At 36.2% G+C, this 19,556-nt stretch overlaps 1 protein-coding gene across 3 annotated transcripts in view; it reads left to right on the top strand.

The window, feature by feature from the left end:
- Positions 1-19,556, top strand: part of GRID2 (glutamate ionotropic receptor delta type subunit 2) — a 1,388,195-nt gene that overhangs the window by 1,018,197 nt on the left and 350,442 nt on the right. For 2 of the 3 annotated variants that reach the window (XM_067736951.1, XM_067736949.1), the window contains exon 9: positions 1,627-1,728. The exons of the other annotated variant lie outside the window; for it this stretch is intronic. In XM_067736951.1, the coding sequence (XP_067593052.1) occupies positions 1,627-1,728 (102 nt within the window). The remainder of the gene's footprint in view (positions 1-1,626; positions 1,729-19,556) is intronic. 3 annotated transcript variants of the gene reach the window in all.

The raw sequence follows: 19,556 nt of genomic DNA, 5'->3' as shown, positions 1-19,556 counted from the left end.
ATTGATTAGCTCTAGTAGTTTTCTGGTAGCATCTTTAGGATTCTGTATGTATAGTATCATGTCATCTGCAAACAGTGACAGCTTTACTTCTTTTCCGATTTGGATTCCTTTTATTTCCTTTTCTTCTCTGATTGCTGTGGCTAAAACTTCCAAAACTATGTTGAATAAGAGTGGTGAGAGTGGGCAACCTTGTCTTGTTCCTGATCTTAGTGGAAATGCTTTCAGTTTTTCACCATTGAGGACGATGTTGGCTGTGGGTTTGTCATATATGGCCTTTATTATGTTGAGGAAAGTTCCCTCTATGCCTACTTTCTGCAGGGTTTTTATCATAAATGGGTGTTGAATTTTGTCAATTTCAAATTATTTTAATAAGAAAAATGCTGGCTTTTTGTTTACATTGTGACATCCACTTCTCTTAAGATATATTGTATACATTTTAGTTTTCTCAAATACCATTTGTGGAGCTCAAAGAGAAACTTGGGTTTTAATGGGAAGCACCCAAATTGTTTATTTGTGAGGGAGACTTGCCAGTATGTTAATGACTTCAGAAGCCACAACAAAACGCAATGCAAGGAAATAATAGTCTTTCGGAGGAAGCAGCACAAATAACCAGGTGCCCCTGTAAACCATTCAGTTAACCAAAACAGTCTTTGAATATGACTAAAAGTCTGTTACATTTTTAAAGCATGCAAGTATGGAATAAGTTCCCAAATGTAAAGGCTCATGGAGCTGGTATCAGGATTAATAGTATGATGTATCTTCCCAAGATGTGCATTGCAAAATTCTCTTTGCAGCTTTGCTTCTTGGGCAGATATCTGCTAATCCAAGTCATAGCACCTCTCTTTCCTCCTTACTTTTGAATTGAGAGTCACCCATTTTTATCCCATTGTGATTTATAGGAAGTAATTTTAAGACTGGTAGTCCTCAGGTTTGGATATTACAAGACATAAGAACTACGTGAGAATGTAAAATTAAACCAGTATTTTGGAGAGCAAAGAGCAGTTAATCGTTGCAAGACTTTAAGGAAACGGCTGCTGCCAAAGTCTTCCAGACAGATTGATAACACTGACAAAAAAGGCAAATTACATTGTTTTATGTACTGTGAATACTTGAAAACAACAAAGCCATATAGATGATTTTTTTTCCTCAAGTAAAAGCTGTAACCCCTCTAACCACATTAAAAATCTTACAGTTTTATGTTCTGTTAAAAGCAGTGTAAGATCTAATTAAAACCACTGAAACTGTAAAAAAAAATCTAACTTGTGTAGTAATTGGTATATTAGAACAGGCATTATGCTAGAATTATATGTGCTCTTATTTTTCCAATTAGTGTGTTACTGGGACTGAGTTATTGGTGTATTTATAACTCCTCATTAAGTCACATGTCCTCAGTGAGTCCCCTAAAGCATGTTGGATACTGTCATATGCCATACGATGATATTTAAAAGCAGGAGATAGCATAGCATTTTTGCTTGCTTCATTTGCTATTAAACAGGAAAAGCTGCACAGGACACTTCCTGTTATCAGTGACTCCAAGATTTATCCCACATTTCTCTGAAAGGCCTATATATAGGTGATTGCACTGTTCTTCAGGCAGAAAAGTGACCAAGCTATTTCATCTTTCAGCTTGGGTGCTGGACTCCTGTCACAGGGCTGAATGGGTCCCTGACTGACAAGAAACTGGAGAATAACATGCGTGGAGTGGTCCTACGTGTGGTGACTGTTCTGGTAGGTCTGATCTGCCCCTTGCAGTTTTGGCTTCTAGATGTTCCTTTATCCTCCATTTCTTTATGTTTCATTAACTGATGTCATAATACTAAAGGAGCTGACTGTGCATTCTAAGGGATTTGTAATGGTCATGTTTTCCAACCTTCAATTTATGTGGATCAGAATCAGATTTTTACAGGCTTTTCCTTTAATTACAGTACTTTTGTCATAACTTTCTTAGACATTTTAGGCCAGATTTCCATCCTTCTACAGTTTCCTACACATGATAAAGTGAAGTTATCTCTCAGGCATTCTCTCACTGAAGCCCTATGGTCTATGTAAATGAAGATAACCATGCCAAATAAGGGTAGATTTGATCAAACACAGTACATTCAGTAACACTAAAACATTAGCGGACTAAGAATATTTTTCTGGGAAGGACCTACTTCAAAGTAAAAATCATCCAGTTGTTTCGTAAATAGTATTTATTATCAACCATATTCAAGCTCAGTGCTGATTTCTGGGGACAGTGGTGGTTAAAACGGACAGATATGATTCTGTCTTAAAAGAGCGTATCATCTAGTGATTCTGTGGCTATTACATGGAATTATACATGTGAAACATTTATTACAAATTCATTTACTTGGTATAAAAAGCAATAAATGGTAACTGTTTTCATTATTCTATACATTATTATTTTCTCACATGATACACAAATAAAATAAGATGTCAAAAGAAATAGTCTTCAACAGTAAAATACTCACATGGGTACTATCTAAATAGCCATAAAACTTGAAGACATGTATTCTCCCTGCCTGTTTCAACGTGATTAACCTTGTGCTACTTTATAGTACGTTTCAAAACGGAATAATCCATAGTTATTAACTTCAGTTTTTTTCAGAAAAGCCCACTTGTTTTTAAATTTGAAAAAGTCTTTCTTATAGGCTAAAAAAATTGCAGAATTAGTAAACAGGAGAAATGGTCTTTTTTGGTATGTTGATGCTAATAGATGTTTATCAAGGTTTATAACAGCAATAGCTGTCCTTTGTACATTGTTTAATACAATTTAAGCAGACTCAACATAATTTCATTGTCTAAAAGAAGGATCTGTGATATTCTCTATAAAAGGAAGTTCAAACGAGTAATCTATCCTCCCTTTTTGCTGCCTATAATTTATTTTTAGTTATTGTTTTAATAAGATTTTTACTGTTTGGCAACTAATTATATTATGAGTACTTGACAACTTAATTGTGAATGTGCTTCTGTATGTATTCAAACGTGTAGATATGCATTGGCACTGATGTGCTAATATTAAAAAAAAGACAGACATTTAAAGTACATTAAACTGTAATAGTCTCTTCTCTAGTGATTAACATGGAAACACAGGTGAAAACTGTAATAAAAGACAATATATGTGCTTTGCTTTTGTCTTTGACATTCATATTTCAAGGCAAGCTAATCGCATTTAGTCATTAAACAAATATTTATTTAGTACTTACTATATGATAGACTTGGTAATGGGTTATCCATCTTATATGCATATTCATACCTCAAGGTGTGCAAAGAATCTTACTGGAGAGAAGCACATATAACGAAACAGCTAAGATTTATTAATTACTTACTATGTGCCAGATACTCTACTAAGTCTTTTTCATCTGTTATCTTAATCAGTCCTCACAGTATTTACAATAAATAGATAGTATTCTGATCCTAAGAATGTGGTTGAAGAAACTGAGACATACAGAGGTTGAAATAAATGTGGAAGATTATACAGATAGGAAGTAGCAGAGAGAACGAGGATTCAAATCCAGGATCTGACTGCAGGTCTCTTAACTTCTGCCTTCTTTTTTTTTTTTTGCGGTACGCGGGCCTCTCACTGCTGTGGCCTCTCCCGTTTTGGAGCACAGGCTCCGGACGCGCATGCTCAGTGACCATGACCCACGGGCCCAGCCGCTCCGCGGCATGTGGGATCTTCCCGGACCGGGGCACTCTCAAGCACTGCGCCACCAGGGAAGCCCAACTTCTGCCTTCTTAACATTATAATCTCTCTCCTCCAACTGTGATAAGTGTGCAAATTGAGGTAGCTATAGGATTTTCTTGATAGTTGGAAATGCTTAACTCTGAATAAGATGAAAGTGAGTTTTACTGGGAAAGCTTCACAGAACCAATTATTTTAAATTCATTTCCAGGCTGAGCAGAACGATTGCTGTTTTGTGCTTGAAATGGTACTGCCTCACACAGTGTTAATACCTGCATGCCCCAGTCTCACCTTCATGATTCAGAATGGTCTGTTTCCTGCAAGCTTAGCCCAGCACATATCCTGAATATGACTAGTGAATGAAGATACGGAAACAGTCTCTTTCCCCCAAGTTTTCTGTGGTGCAACATGGATTTATCAGTTGGGTGCCCAGTTGAGTAAAAGGTTGTTACACTTTTCACACTCCCACAATATACAGCCATTGTACTTAATAATTTCTCAGGCTTCCTGACTCTTCCTGTAATTCTTATTTGAATGGAAACCAGCCATGACTTTCTTATTTATTTCTTACAAGCACCTTTCCAGGTCTAGCTCTTACTTACATGGCCTTGCAAGCTTCCTCCACCCAACACTGAGAATCACTCTTTCCTAAATCCACCCAGCAACTCTAAAATCACAATGTCAGCTAAACCCTGAAACTCAGATTTGGTCTATATTGGACTTGATTTAGCAAGCTAAACACAACCCCCTTGTATTCCAAGTATTTACCTCCAGCCATTTCCAGAAGGGAGAGAGAGGAGGGAGGGCTCATGTGTAAAGCCCCTGAGGAAAGGTCTCTCAGCTTTTATTCCATTCTAACTGTGATCTAGTCCCAGTTACACACACACACACACACACACACACACACACACACACACACACACACACACACACACACACCCTTTACTTCTTAGGAAAGTTATGCTATCGATGACACACGGGTTCATAAAATTGATTTTTCTTACCTAAGTTTTGAAACTCCTATTCCTATCACTATTAAAGATATTTCATTGACTTGAAGGAAGTAATCTAATATTTATCTTAAACTAAATATTTCAGCACTATATTGTTTATGATCCCAGGGGCAAGTGAATGGTATTCAAATGGTTAATTGAAGAAAATTAAATAAAGGAATTATTAACAAATACTTTAAGTAAGGTTAAATAAGTCAACAAGGATGTTGAAGTGCCAGGGCCTAGATGCACAGCAAGCCTTGACAACCCTGAAGACTGATGTGACGTGGGAGAGAGCAGTATTAACAGATCTAGCTAGAGCCATGGGAGAAAAATCATAAAATAGTAGCTGTGACCTTTGTTATGGGAAGAGGATGGAGAAGGAGAATCAGTGTCAAAACGACATTCAGGCAGTGAGGAAATGGAGAGGAGGTTACCCCAATGTCACTTCTCCTATCTTTCCATCTCTTGCCATTGTTTCCAATTGCAAATACAACCAGAAATCAGAGGGCAAGGGAACCCAAGTAATGAAGGCCATGAAGGTCAGCTTTCCAGGTCACAGAGCAGGGCAGTGAGGGACTGGAGGGGAAACGGGAAAAACCATCACCGGCATCTCTTATTTGATCAAACCTGTTAAGAACTTTACATGTGTTAACTTATTTAATTCTTATAAAAACTCTACAAGAGATGCACTGATTACATTAAAGGATGAAAATAAGGCTCAAAAGAATTAATTAAATCTCTGTGTCCATATAACTAACAAGAGCCAGAGTTGAGTTTCAAGCCCACAGATCCTGGTTCCGGTGGCCATGTCCTTAGCCCTCTGACATTCTGTCTTTGGGATCAGAACGAATTCATATTAGGTTTAAATTAAATATAACTATTGAGATTGCAAATGTTATTGGATTAGTAATTTAGGAACATTTTTTAAATGGCATCACATAAGGATGACTTTATAGTCAACCATCACCAAAGCCATGTAAGTGTCTTAGAAATGGAGAAAAAGAAAGAAAGAATGTGAATAAAATTCCCTCTGCTAAACTCTGTTTCCATATTTGGTGTGCTGATCTCTACATCTTACCAAGTGGGCCAAGTGTCTTACTATGAGGCATTTATTAAGATCATTTTTTTCCTTTTCACTTTTAAAGTTGTACAAGTATGGATAGCCATAAATGACCAATTATGGCATTCAATTTTTTCATGGTAATTCACAAAAGTTATTGGAAACATCACTGAGTTATAAATTTCATCATCATAATAATGAATACTTAGGAAAATAAAATGGAAAGAAGTTGGCAACAAATGAAAAGAAAGATTTGAGAAGCTATCCTGTAAGAAAAAGTACAAGATATCTGAAAAACATAAACTGGCATTTAGAAAGAGATCACTGATAAATAACTCTTATTTTCTTGATTTGGTTTTGCCTAAAACAGACACATCGCATCTCTGATGAAAGATGAACTCACTCATAAATTGATTTGAGAAGTATTTACTGAGTATCTTCTTCTAGGTGCTTGGGGTTCATGCAAAACAGAGAAAGATACTGACTTTGGGGAGTTTCATTCTAGCAGGACATATACAGCGCTAAGAATATTTCTGAAAAAATGCAATGCCATTGTTCTACATTGAATATAGTGTACAATGCAGTATTCCTTTGCCTAAAACTACCATAAACATAATTGTATAACTTTATATACATATATGATTGGAAATTTATGGTAGAGCTGTGGTGGTGCTTTTTCTGTATTTTATAAATTCAAAAACATACAGTTTTTCATATTTTAATATCTTTGAATCAGGATGCATCTTTCAATTGATGTCTTCTTGCAGTTAAAATTGGCATCATTTTTTGTCTTTGTTAGTTGTAGGTAAAACAATTTTTTTTTGCATCTTGCAATTGAAAACATTTTAGATTAAATAATATGTGGATAGTATCTTTACAAAATTTATTAAGTTAATGGATATTCCTGGAAACTTCATTTAACAAAACTGAGCATGAAGCCATCTTAAAGAGACAGACTATTTTAAAGAATACCTCCTGAAGAAAAGAAATAACACTAGGAAATGAAACCAATTTAAAAATATAGGAGAGTAATAGCAATGAAAAAAATTACTATCTAAACTAAAAATGTCACTAGACTCATAGAAAACATGCCAAGGCACATTTTTCACAGACCTAGAAAAAAAAAATTTCACAATTTGTATGGAAACACAAAAGACCCCAAATAGCCAAAGCAATCTTGAGAAAGAAAAACAGAGCTGGAGGAATCAGGCTCCTGGACTTCAGACTATACTACGGAGCTACAGTAATCACGACAGTATGGTACTGGAAAAAAAAACAGAAATATAAATCAATGGAACAGGATAGAAAGCCAAGAGATAAACCCACACACACATGGTCGCCTTATCTTTCATAAAGGAGGGAAGAATATACAGTGGAGAAATAACAGCCTCTTCAATAAGTGGTGCTGGGAAAACTGGACAGCTACATGTAAAACAATGAAATTAGAACACTTCCTAACACCACACACAAGAATAAACTCTAAATGGATTAAAGACCTAAATATAAGGCTAGACACCATAAAACTCTTAGAGGAAAACATAGGCAGAAAACTCTATGACATAAATCACAGCAAGATCCTTTTTGACCCACCTCCTAGAGAAATGGAAATAAAAACAAAAATAAATAAATGGGACCTAATGAAACTTAAAAGCTTTTGCACAGCAAAGGAAACCATAAACGAGGAAAAGACAACCTTCAGAATGGGGCAGAATATTTGCAAATGAAGCAACTGACAAAGGATTAATCTCCAAAATATACAAGCACCTCCTGCAGCTTAATATCAAAAAACAAACAACCCAATCCAAAAATGGTCAGAAGACCTAAGTAGACATTTCTCCAAAGAAGATATACAGATTGCCAACAAACACATGAAAGGATGCTTAACATCACTAATCATTAGAGAAATGCAAATCAAAATTACAATGAGGCATCACCTCACATCGGTCAGAATGGACATCATCAAAAAGTCTACAAAAAAAAAAAAAGTCTACAAACAATAAATGTTGGAGACGGTGTAGAGAAAAGGGAACCCTCTTGCACTGTTGGTGGGAATGTAAATTGATACAGCCACTATGGAGAACAGTATGGAGGTTCCTTAAAAATCTAAAAAATAGAACTACCATACAACCCAGCAATCCCACTACTGGGCATATACCCTGAGAAAACCATAATTCAAAAAGAGTCATGTACCAAAATGTTCATTGCAGCTCTATTTACAATAGCCAGGACATGGAAGTAACCTAAGTGTCCATCATCGGATGAATGGATAAAGAAGATGTGACATATATATCTCAGCCATAAAAAGAAACGAAATTGAGTTATTTGTAGTGAGGTGGATGGACCTAGAGTCAGTCATACAGAGTGAAGTAAGTCAGAAAGAGAAAAGCAAATACCGTATGCTAACACATATACTTGGAATCTAAAAAAAAATGGTTCTGAAGAACCTAGAGGCAGGACATGAATAAAGACACAGACGTAGAGAATGGACTTAAGGACACGGGGAGGGCGAAGGGTAAGCTGGGACGAAGTGAGAGAGTGGCATGGACATATATATACTACCAAATGTAAAATAGATAGCTAGTGGGAAGCAGCCGCATAGCACAGGGAGATCAACTCGGTGCTTTGTGACCACCTAGAGGGGTGGGATAGGGAGGGTAGGAGGCAGATGCAAGAGGGAGAGGATATGAGAATATATGTATGTGTATAGCTGATTCGCTTTGTTATACAGCAGAAACTAACACACCATTGTAAAGCAATTATGCTCCAATAAAGATGTTAAAAAAAAAAAATACACCAAGGCAGCTTATATTAAAACTATACCACATAAAGCAAAGTCCACACTCTGTGTTGAGAAAGGTAAATTTCCCCAAGCAAATCACCATAAGAAGGGTGTAGCAGATAGGTGCCTACTGAGCCGTCATTTTAAGAACATTTTCTTTTTCCTAAAATATTTTCTTACTATTAGTCTCACTTCTTGGAATTATTTTAGCAGGGCTTATTTCCCTGTGAAAATGGAGATGTTATCTGAGATCAGGGAAAGGTAAAACAGTATTGTATAGTACACCCTAACTATCGGCTTTGACTCAATAACTATTGTTGAACATGTGTTGTCAGCTAAGCACTGTGCTAATCCCAGAGAGGCAAAATTTAAAAAGATACAGTCCCTGCTTTCAAGGAGTTCCACATGAACTATTTTATCAACATTATTAAGTTCTCTATCAGAAAATAGGACCTGCTTGTGAAGGACTCAGAATTAAATACACTTGTGGGGGGCCTGGGAAAGAATGATAAAATAGAGACAGACAGATAGAGAAACGTATGTCACAGTCTTTTATGATCTAATCTCAACCGCGACATCCAGGACCAGCTTCGTGGGTTTACAGGACAATTTAATTTCTCATTTCACTGTGTCCTTTCATTCAGAACTATTTGTAACTCTCTGTTTTTATTTTATAATTATTTCATTAATGTTAGACTCCCCCCTCTAAGCTGCATACTAATAAAACACAAGTTGGTTTTCACATGCAATATCAGGTATATAGAAGCAGGTCAGTAAATATATGTTGAATGAACAAATTAAAATATTCTGATAGCCTCTGTGTGTGTGAGAGAGAGAGAGAGAGAAAGAGAGAGAAATGGAGGGAAGGAAGGAGGGAAAAAAGGGGAAAGAAAAGAAATAAAGAACTTTGTATGTAATTACACAAATAAGAACAGGAAGGACACAAGACTATGCCTGAATAAATAGTCTTAGGAGTCCTTATGCTTTAATTTCCATCTACTAAGTCTAAATTTCCAAAAGAGATGGCAAAGGATTATGCTATTATTAAATCCTTTGACATAGTTGTTACTAGGAATGACTTACATGCTTTTAAGGTAAAGAAGTAGAAAGCTTTAATTTAAAACATCAAGAATCATTCATTCATATTATTAAATAGCAAGTTCACATTTGGTGAGAAGTTACAGATCATAGAATGATTTAATATTCTCTTCGTCTTAGGGGCACTCATTGCTTGGCTTTTGTTCCACAATATTTTGTTTCCATGTGGACTGATACTTCCTAATTTATGTTCCCATGAATTATGTCAGTATAAGATGGAGCAGTGTACTTAGTTTCTTCTGGATGTACCATTTAGCAAAAGAGTAAATAATATGCAATTGATTTCCTTATTGGAAGTACTTCAACCTATTTCCTTGCTTTTTCTCCACCTAGTCTTCTCTCTGCAACACAGTCATACTAAAAGCCATTTGTCATATACTGCAAAGAGTACTAGGTTTATAGTCAGAAGACATCAGTTCAAGTTCCACCTTTTCTAATTAATAGGTCATTGAACTTATGGGAGCCAGGGAGCTATTCTGAACCTCAATTTTTCTGTCTGTAAAAGAGGAATAATAAAACTGGCCCCACAGGGTTATTATGAGTGTAAACAGCTTAAACTGTTTACTAACTGGAAGCAGTTAGTAAAGTGCAGAGTGTTTCTAAATATAAGATGTTATTATGTCTGAGTAGAACAATGATGTGTAAATTAACTAAAGAAAAGAATAAAATGAGCATGAGTGATCATGAAGGCATAATTAATCATTGTCATCAATCTTCAGATTTTTGTGGGAAATTATTTAAAGGACCCTAAGGCAGACAAGCAAAACATAAACTACAGAATCATGATTTTTAGTCCACTCACTGTTAACTTTAATTTGAAAATCTGCTAATGAGAACAACAGCAACTCTCCTCCTAGTGAAGATGGTGCTTCCTAGAGAAAAAATAACACAAAAAACTGATACAAAAGAACATTCAAATAATAAACTGTACAAATTTCTAAAAGTCTGGTATGTCAATTACATTGTCTCATAGGAATCATGTTTGGTTTCAGGCTAGCTTTAAATAGACTCTATATGTTAATATATAACTAGGAAATATACTAAGAACAGCCTTGAAATGTCATTTTGCTTAGTTTTTTGCTAAGGACATTGTCCACGTTTTTGCTACTTGGAGACCTTCAGCATTTTGAACCCCTACAGAGCTTTAAGCTTTCCTGAGTCTCAGCCTTTGAGTCTCCTGAACCTAGAGGCAAATTTAGGGGCTGGGAGAGTGAGCTTGATAAGAGGCTCTCCTGGCAGGCACTCACATCAAGGATATGGGAAGGGAGTTGGTGGCCATCTCTTATAGCTCCCACAGCAGTGTCTGAAGAGGGCTCCTTTCAAGTGTTAATAAACACTAAAGTTTGGTTCAAAGCTCCAGGCAAAAATTACAGATCTGGCAGAGGACATTTCCCATGGATACTGTCTTAAATAAACTAAGCTAAAATTCTCAATAAAATCCATTAAGTGCCATGTAATAACTACCACATTGGAAGTACACGATATAACACTGTGATAAAGAACACTGTCCCTGGAGGAGTTCCACTTCTGAGGTGGCAGGGTGAGAAGTTCCATGGACCCACTCCCTAGCAAAATAAGCAACAGGGCAAAAACTAACTAACTAAATAAGTAAGTAAATAAATATAAACCATTTAAAGTCTCTGGAAATTTCCTAAGGGCATACTGAAAATGAAGTAACACTTAATCAAGAAAATCTACTAAAACTCAATAAAAACAACAGGAGTCCATAGTGTCTCAGCCTCATCTTGCTCCTTCCGCTTCCACCTCACTTTCTGCCTTACTCAGCTTGATGGAAGCTCCAGTCCAAGTAGGTCTGGCCAAGAAGACAGGGCTTATTCTCCCTTAAAAGTTTCCAGTTAAGGGTTATCTCAGCTGGAGGCTGCTAGGATTTTTCTTGCCATCCAAATGAAATTTGAAAAGGCTAAATTCCTGGTGAGTGTGACCAAGGGTTTGTGGGCTCCCTTTCTTCACCCAGCTCTGACCCATAGGATGCAGTCTCAACCCCAGGTGTGGCAGACCTAGAATACTGGGGCCTTGATTGCCATCACTCCAGCTTGCTCCAAGGGCAGTTCCATGCCAACTGAGGTAAATGGAGAAGACCAGAGGCTGCCACCCAACTCAGTACCCAGAGTTGTAGCACAAAGACTTTGTCCAAGGGAGAGGCAGTCCACAAGAAAAGAGAGCCCTTAAACATTCTTCAGTTATTTGAAACAGAGCATGGGGAAGTTCAAGTCTATGGCTCCTCTTAATTAAAAGCAACAAGCTAAATCGTAAGCCAGAGAGCTCACCAGAGAAAACCAGAAAAAAGAGATAGCTAAGGATATCCTTCCTGAGGTCAGACTAAATTTTAAAGATTAACCCCAAAAATGACCCCTACCAAAATTTATTTTCTTCAAACTACTGAGCAAACCCAGGGAATTTTTGAAAACAGTAAAGCAATCAATCAGTAATTAGTGGAGCTTATGGCTTAATGACCATAATGAATATGACACACATGAATATGGACACAAACATCCTCAACAAAATGCTAGAAAACTGAATCTGGCAATATATGAAAAGGACTATACACCATAAACAAGTAAATTTTATCCCAGGAATACAAGGTTGGCTCAACTTATGAAAATCAATCTCATATACCATATTAATAAATAAAGGAATAAACCCACATGATCAGCTCAACAGATGTAGGAAAAGCAGTTAATAAAATCTTAACACCCCTTCATGATTAAAAAAACAGTCAACAGTCTTGTGATAGAAGGGAAGGAATTTTCTAAACTTGATAAAGAGCATCTATAAACCCACAGCTAACATCATATTAATGGTGAAATACTGAAAACCCCTCTAAACCCCTAAGGTCAGTAACAAAGACTGACCTTAGACGTCAAAACTGACAAAGACGTCAGTTCTCGCTATTTCTGTTCAACATTGTGCTGGAGGTTCTAGCCAGCCCAGTTAGGCAAGAAAATTAAGTAAAAGGAATGAGATTAGAAAGGAAGAAGTAAAACTATCTCTATTTACAGATGACATGGTCTTGCATTTAAAAAACCCTAAAGAATACACACACACACACGACTAGAGTTAATAAATGAGTTCAACTGCTTTGCAGCGTACAAGATCAATTTACAAAAATCAATTGTATTTTCGCACACTAGCAATGAAAATTCCAAAAAAGAAATTAATAAACGCATTTTCATTTAAATATATCAAAGGGAATAAAATAAATAAAAATAAACTTAACAGAACAACTTCAATATTTGTACACTGAATGCTACAAAACATTGTTGAAAGAAATTAAAAAGTCCTAAATATATGGAGAGATAGCCTATAGTCATGGATTGGAAGACTCAGTATTGTAAAGATGGCAATATTCTCCAAACAGAACTACAGATTTAATGAAACCTCTATCAAAATTCTATCTGACTTTTTTGTTTTGCCATAAATGACCAGCAGATCCTAAAATTCACATGGAACTGCAAGAAATCAGAATAGGTAGAAAAAAAACAAAAAGAAAAGGAAACAACAGACCCACAAAATCTTGAAAAAGAACAGTAGGAAGACTCACACTTCTCAGTTTCAAAACACCTAAAAGCTATGGTAATCATACTGGTTCAAGAACAGACGTTTAGATCAGTAGAATAGAATCGAGAGTCCAAAATTAACCCATATATCTATGGTTAATTGATTTTCAACATGTGTCAAGATCATTCAATCAGGGAAAGAATAGTCTATTCAACCAGATGCCCACATGCAAAAGAATGAATCTAGACCCTTACCTCAAATCATGTACAAAAATTAATTCAAAATGTATCCTAGACTTAAATGTACAAGCTAAAACTATAAAACTCTCAGAATAAAACATTAGATGTTAATCTTTGTGACTTTATTTTGGCAATGGATTCTTAGATATAACACTCAAAGCACAAACAACCAAAAAAAAACAATAAATGAATTAGATTTCATTAACATTAAAAATGTCTATGTCCCAAAGGACAGAATCCAAAAAAAAATGAAAAGACAACCCACAGCATGGGATAAAATATTTGCAGATCATGTGTCTGATGAGGGACTTGTATTTAGTACATATAAAGTTATAATAATGACTCAATGTGAAAAAAATAAACCAATTAAAAATAGGCAAAGGATCTGGACAGTTTTTTATAGAAGGTATATAAATGGTCAATAAGCATATGAAAAGATTCTCAATACAATTTGCCGTCATGGAAATCAAAATCACAATGAGCTACCACTTTACACCCACTAGGATGGCTACAAATCAAAAGGACAGATAATAACAAGTGTTGGCACAGTTGTGGAGAAATTGGAACTTTTGTATGTTTCTGGTGGGAATGTGAAATAGTGCAACTGCTTTGGAAAACAGTCTGGCAGTTTCTCAAATGGTTAAACACAAACTTACTGTGCAACTCAGAAATTCTACTCTAGGTATGTTCCCAGGAGAAATGAAAATGTATGTCCACACAAAAACCTGCACACAAATGTTCATAGCAGCTTTATTGATAATAGCAAAAAATAGAAACAAATGTATATCAACTGATGATTGGAAGAAGAGTGGTATACCTATAAAATGGAATATTATTTGTCAATAAAATGAAATGAAGCACTGAAAACATGATACATTGATGAACCTTGAAAATATGCTAATTAAAAGAAGCTAGTCACAATAGATCACATATTATATGACTCCATTTATATGAAATGTCAGGGATAGGCAAGTGTATAGGGACAGAAAGTAGATTAGTGGCTGTCTAAGGCTGGGAGAGATTAGGGGTTTGAGAAATGATGGCTAATGGGAACTGGATCTCTTTAGGGGGTAATAATGTTCTAAAACTGATTACAGTGATAATAGCACATGTCTGTGAATGTACTAAAGCCACTGAATCGTACACTTTGAATGGGTGAATTATATGGTATGTGAATTATATCTCAATGAAGGTATTTAAAAAAAACAAGTCTGGAACGAGATTATATTTCAATCTCCAGGTTTCCTATCTGTGAATTTAGGCCAAGTATTTAAACTCTTTATGATTCTGTTTCTTCATCTTCAAAATGGAGATAACAACATTATCTATGTCATAGAGCTGCTATGAAAATTAAAGGAACTAATAAATGCAAAGAAGAAAGGACTTCTAACAGAGCCTGGCACATAGGAAGTGCTGTACGTAGGCGTTAGTTCTTATTATGCACAGGGTGTTAAAGGAGAACATAAAAGAAGCATCTATCGAATGTGTAGGGCAGTGGGAAAGGCTTAAAGGGTGACACAAATTAGTTTTGAAACATAGGCAGGGATTATCAAGGCCTAGATAAAAGGGAAGGAATATCCAACAGTGTAAAGAGTATACACAAAAGTATGCAGACATCAAGAATTTAAAGTATCCTGTAAGTAAACTGGAGTATCACCTGAAGCAAACGAAATTGAAATGCAGCCTGTGTGTTAGGTATTCTTTTTAAAGAGCTCCTTCAGAGACAATTTAAATAGAAATTTTCTGTGAGAATAAGGTTAGCATTACATAATTTAGATAACATGCATCAAGTTAAAAACACCATCGTTGAGACCCTGATCTAGACTGAAGATTAGGTAACATGTTTCTCATCTTTATTATTGAAACAGTATAATCTGTACACATAACTCTGTATGGTATACATATTTTGTTGTCTGTTCTGCTGCTGGTACCCACCTTGTGTGAGAGAAAAGGGGAAAATGTGATTTTTATAAACAGACACTTGAGGAAGACTAGCCTATGCAAACAATGTAATTCATAGCAACACTGGCATATGTGTTCACTTCAATGCTGAGTGAATAAAATCATCATGAGAATTGATGCATGACAGTGGCTTGACAATTTCTTATTCTTTCTCATCACACCAATTCTTAAGATGATAGCTGTCATGCAGACATGTGAATATCGCTGTTGGACCGAGCTAACCGTGCATGACCCAACTTTTTTTCCTTTTGCAAGATGAAACCTGAATTCTCAGACTAAACAGTGAATAAATGTTTCAGAGATGTGTTATATAATTTACTTCTGAAAAATAGAGTTACTACTTGTCTCTAGAAGTTTAGAAAGATATTGACATAGTCATTTGCAAATTCAAAGATGTAGAAACAGTAGGTCTATGTTGACTTCCATAACCTCTGCAATATTCTAGCCAATATCATGTAGCATTGCATTGGAAAGAAATCCCAATGTTAAGGTGACCTTGAAGTTTTAAGTTACTTTTTGCTAATGCAGTAGTTTTGGCATAGTTAACAAAACCAGTTCTATATATAATTCCTCAGAAATAAATATAAGTATAAATATGAAAACTAGAGAAATGCTTCTGATACAGATTTTACTTTTTAGAGTTACAAAGGAATATATTAATGAATTAAGAGCCATTAAATCTTACAGATAATGTTACCAGCCACCATTTAGGGCACACTTATTATTCTTGGTGTTTTAATCTTCATGGAGCCCTCAAGATTATTATTTGTGTTTTGTTGATATGGCTGAGACTTAGAGCTAGTTAAATAACTTCAAGTTACAGTTGTGGCAAAAATAAGCATTGAATCCTTGTTTGTCTTGCTTGACATGATGGTGACAAGAACAGGACTAAATTCCTATTGCCAACAACTAGAAAATTGAGCAAAGTATGGAAAATAACTTTCAGACATTGGTCAATATGTAAATAAGGATTTTGATTCCTAAAGGTTGGAAACAACGAAATGATTCCAACAATCACCCCAGATCTTTGGCTGATGGCAATTTCCAGATTGGAGGCCCACGCATATAGATCCAAAACAGACTGTCAGCTTTACTGAGTTGAGAAGTTAGAGATCAAAGTTTGTGAAAGCTGAGGAGGTTGGTATTTGGAGGAGAATACTTGCAGGAAGGGAGTCAGAATGACATAGGGGTCATTTTGAGTCTTGGCTGAGTAATAGATCATACATACATCCAGAGAAACTGTACAATGCTGGGGGAAGAAGGACAAAAAGCATATCAGTTCCCTTTTTTTTTTTTTTTTTTTTTACCAACTAAAGATATAAACCTTTATTTCACAACTTTGTCATAATTTATTTCTAATGAGACATGTACTGGGGACATAGGTTTAAAATAACAGAGACTTTTGAGAAAGGTTTCATTTTGGGGGGATCTTATTATACCAAGACTTTAAAAGGGTATATGAAAAGCATGTATTCACCTTTGAATTATGTAGTAATTAACATTTAGATGAGCAAACACATAAAGTAGCATACTCCCACACATCTTGCTCTATCAGTGTTTCTTATGTTGCTTTGACCTCTAAAAAGGTTCGGCTTTTCATTAGGAAGATGCATATTCATTTGCCGCTTCTGAACTCCAGTAGCATGTTGATTTTGTTGATGTTTACAGCTGACATAAATTAGCATTGGGTAAACAGATGCAAAAAAAAGTCACAGAAAGTTGTCCTTGCTTATATCTTTAGAAATCGTCCCAATCAGACGGGAAAACCAATGTTTTTAATTCAAATATAACAGTTAGATTTCATTTTACAAAGGAAATAAATTTTGAGAAAACCTTGTATGCTTTCTCAGTGCCTCTCAAAGAGCTAAGGAGTCAGATGGCAGCCTTACCAGTGAGGAAACCAGGCCTCAAGTGGCATTTGGATTCTTTCAAAGGCACAGTAACAAGTTTGACCAATAGGGGATCATTCATCAAGTCACTATCCATTGCATTAAATGGGACTCTAGTGTGGTCTGAAATGAGAAAAGATGCCTCTAAAAAGCACCCAACGTGGGAATAGCTTACTCATCTGTCAGCTTCCAGAGCACAAACAGCTATTAAAAGTCAGCTCCCTCTGGGGAGGTAGGAAGCAGTCAAGGAGAGAACCACCACACCGATGGAGGCCCCGGAAATGGAAAAGTTGGTCAAGGAAAGGAAGGCAAATGCATACTCTTTCAGAATACACCCCTTGGGTTTTTCAATGATCAGTCGAAATACAAAGAGGTTTGGATTTTAAGGTATCTTTTCACAGCATCTCCACGTAAACTGTGTATTAATTATTTTAACCTGGAAACAAAAAGGCCATAATGCTGAAAGGTGGATTTGTGATTCTTGCATGTTTTAAAACTTGGAGCAAAGAATTTCAGTTTCTCTGTGTGATGGAAGTTAGCATGAGGAAATGAACTTTACATTTTTTAGGGGTTTTTTTTTTTTGGTAGGTTTGAAGGTGGGTTTTTTTTTTTTTTTCCTTTTCTTCTTTTTATTTCCACCCATTGCTAGTGGCATGAAACGGGAAAATGAAATGTTTGCACTAATTTTTTTTCCCATTGATTCTTACGTAGAATAATGTACTCTGCAGTTCAATTAAAAATAACAAGCTGCTGTGTTGCTCTAAGCCAAATGTAATCTCCAAGACCATGGTCAATAAAACACTCAAGAAAATGAAGTATTGAGGCTGAATGGTCTGAAGTCTACTGGGGAATAAAGAAGCAACTGATTAGCATTTGAAAGCAAGGTCTTTTAATTTTTTAGAAGTCAAAGGGAATAAGGAAGTGATCACTTATCAAGAACAAAGAGTTTGAAAAATATCTCACCTTTTTTTTTTTATGGGTCCTTTCAAAATTTTAAGAATGACCTTTGAGGGTTTTCCTGGTGGCACAGTGGTTGAGAGTCCACCTGCCAATGCAGGGGACACGAGTGCATGCCCCAGTCCGGGAATATCCCACATACCGCGGAGCGGCTGGGCCCGTGAGCCATGGCCGCTGAGCCTGTGCGTCCGGAGCCTGTGCTCCGCAACGGGAGAGGCCACAACAGTGAGAGGCCCGCATACCGCAAAAAAAAAAAAAAAAAAGAATGACCTTTGGTCATCAGCCCCAAAGAACTAAGATGCTTTTCTATACACGTAATGTTACGTTTGGGAATACTCCTAGAGTACCTGCTGAAGAATGTAAGGATAAATGGACCAATGCTCAATGCTTTTTCAGTCTAAGTGACGTTTGCTCCATCCAGTGAAGGATGTCATGAGAGTAAGTGTTACGACTGGTTTTATGCTAAACATTCCAATCTATTATGCAGTAAAATATAGTGATGGGAAAAAGTTTCATACATCTTTACATTTTTCAGTAAACCTCCCTCTAATTCCTTAATATGTGTCCCCATAATTAATTCAGTACTGTAGTCCATATCTAAAATCCTGATAAGAGCTAGCACAGAAGTTATTTTTAAATGCCTTTTATTAATTTGAATAACTTGTAGTAATCTTCTTTTATACACTTACTAATTTTTGAAACACAGAATATGGTCTTTGCAGCTTTAAGCTCAGACTTCTCTACCTTCTGTAAATCCCCCCAGATTTGTTTCTTGCTTTTAAATATCAGCACCTTTCCGCTTTCTACGCTTCTGTTTCTGCCCTCTATGCAGGAGATCTTTTAAGTTTCCCACTGTGCTTCGTAATAAAATCAAAAGAAAAAAGCATATCCTTCAGAAAGCATTCAGCTCACTGGAAATAGAAAACCTGTCACCTTATTCTTAAAACCTCAGATCAGGCGGATCAGTGGCAGAAATAGTGAGTGCAGTTTTGACAAAGGGTATGGAGTGGGGTTAGCAAAATTATTATGTACCTTGTTATCTCCAGATGTGTTTTTAAGGAAAAGACTGTCTTCGTTCAGGAAACCCGCTTGGTACTGTTGGGAGGAAAACTTTTCCTCTGTCCTTTTAGGTTCATACATTTAGGGGCCTGTGAATTAACTGACAACAGGAAGAAAGTCAAGGTTTATTTACACATGCACATGGAAGTCACTTAGTAATTTAGTCATGAGTAACTTGCTGAATATCCAGACAAAGGTAAAGGTTTATATACCAGCTTAACAAGAGGGGCGGAGGTGGAGTTCAGGGCTTCAGAGGGAAAGTAGGAAGGGTCTGTTGTTGTTGGATTTTTTTGTGCACGCTAATGGGAACAAGT

Source organism: Pseudorca crassidens, chromosome 4, assembly GCF_039906515.1.
Source record: "Pseudorca crassidens isolate mPseCra1 chromosome 4, mPseCra1.hap1, whole genome shotgun sequence".
Lineage (NCBI taxonomy): Eukaryota > Metazoa > Chordata > Mammalia > Artiodactyla > Delphinidae > Pseudorca > Pseudorca crassidens.
This window is presented reverse-complemented; position numbering and strand designations above follow the sequence as displayed.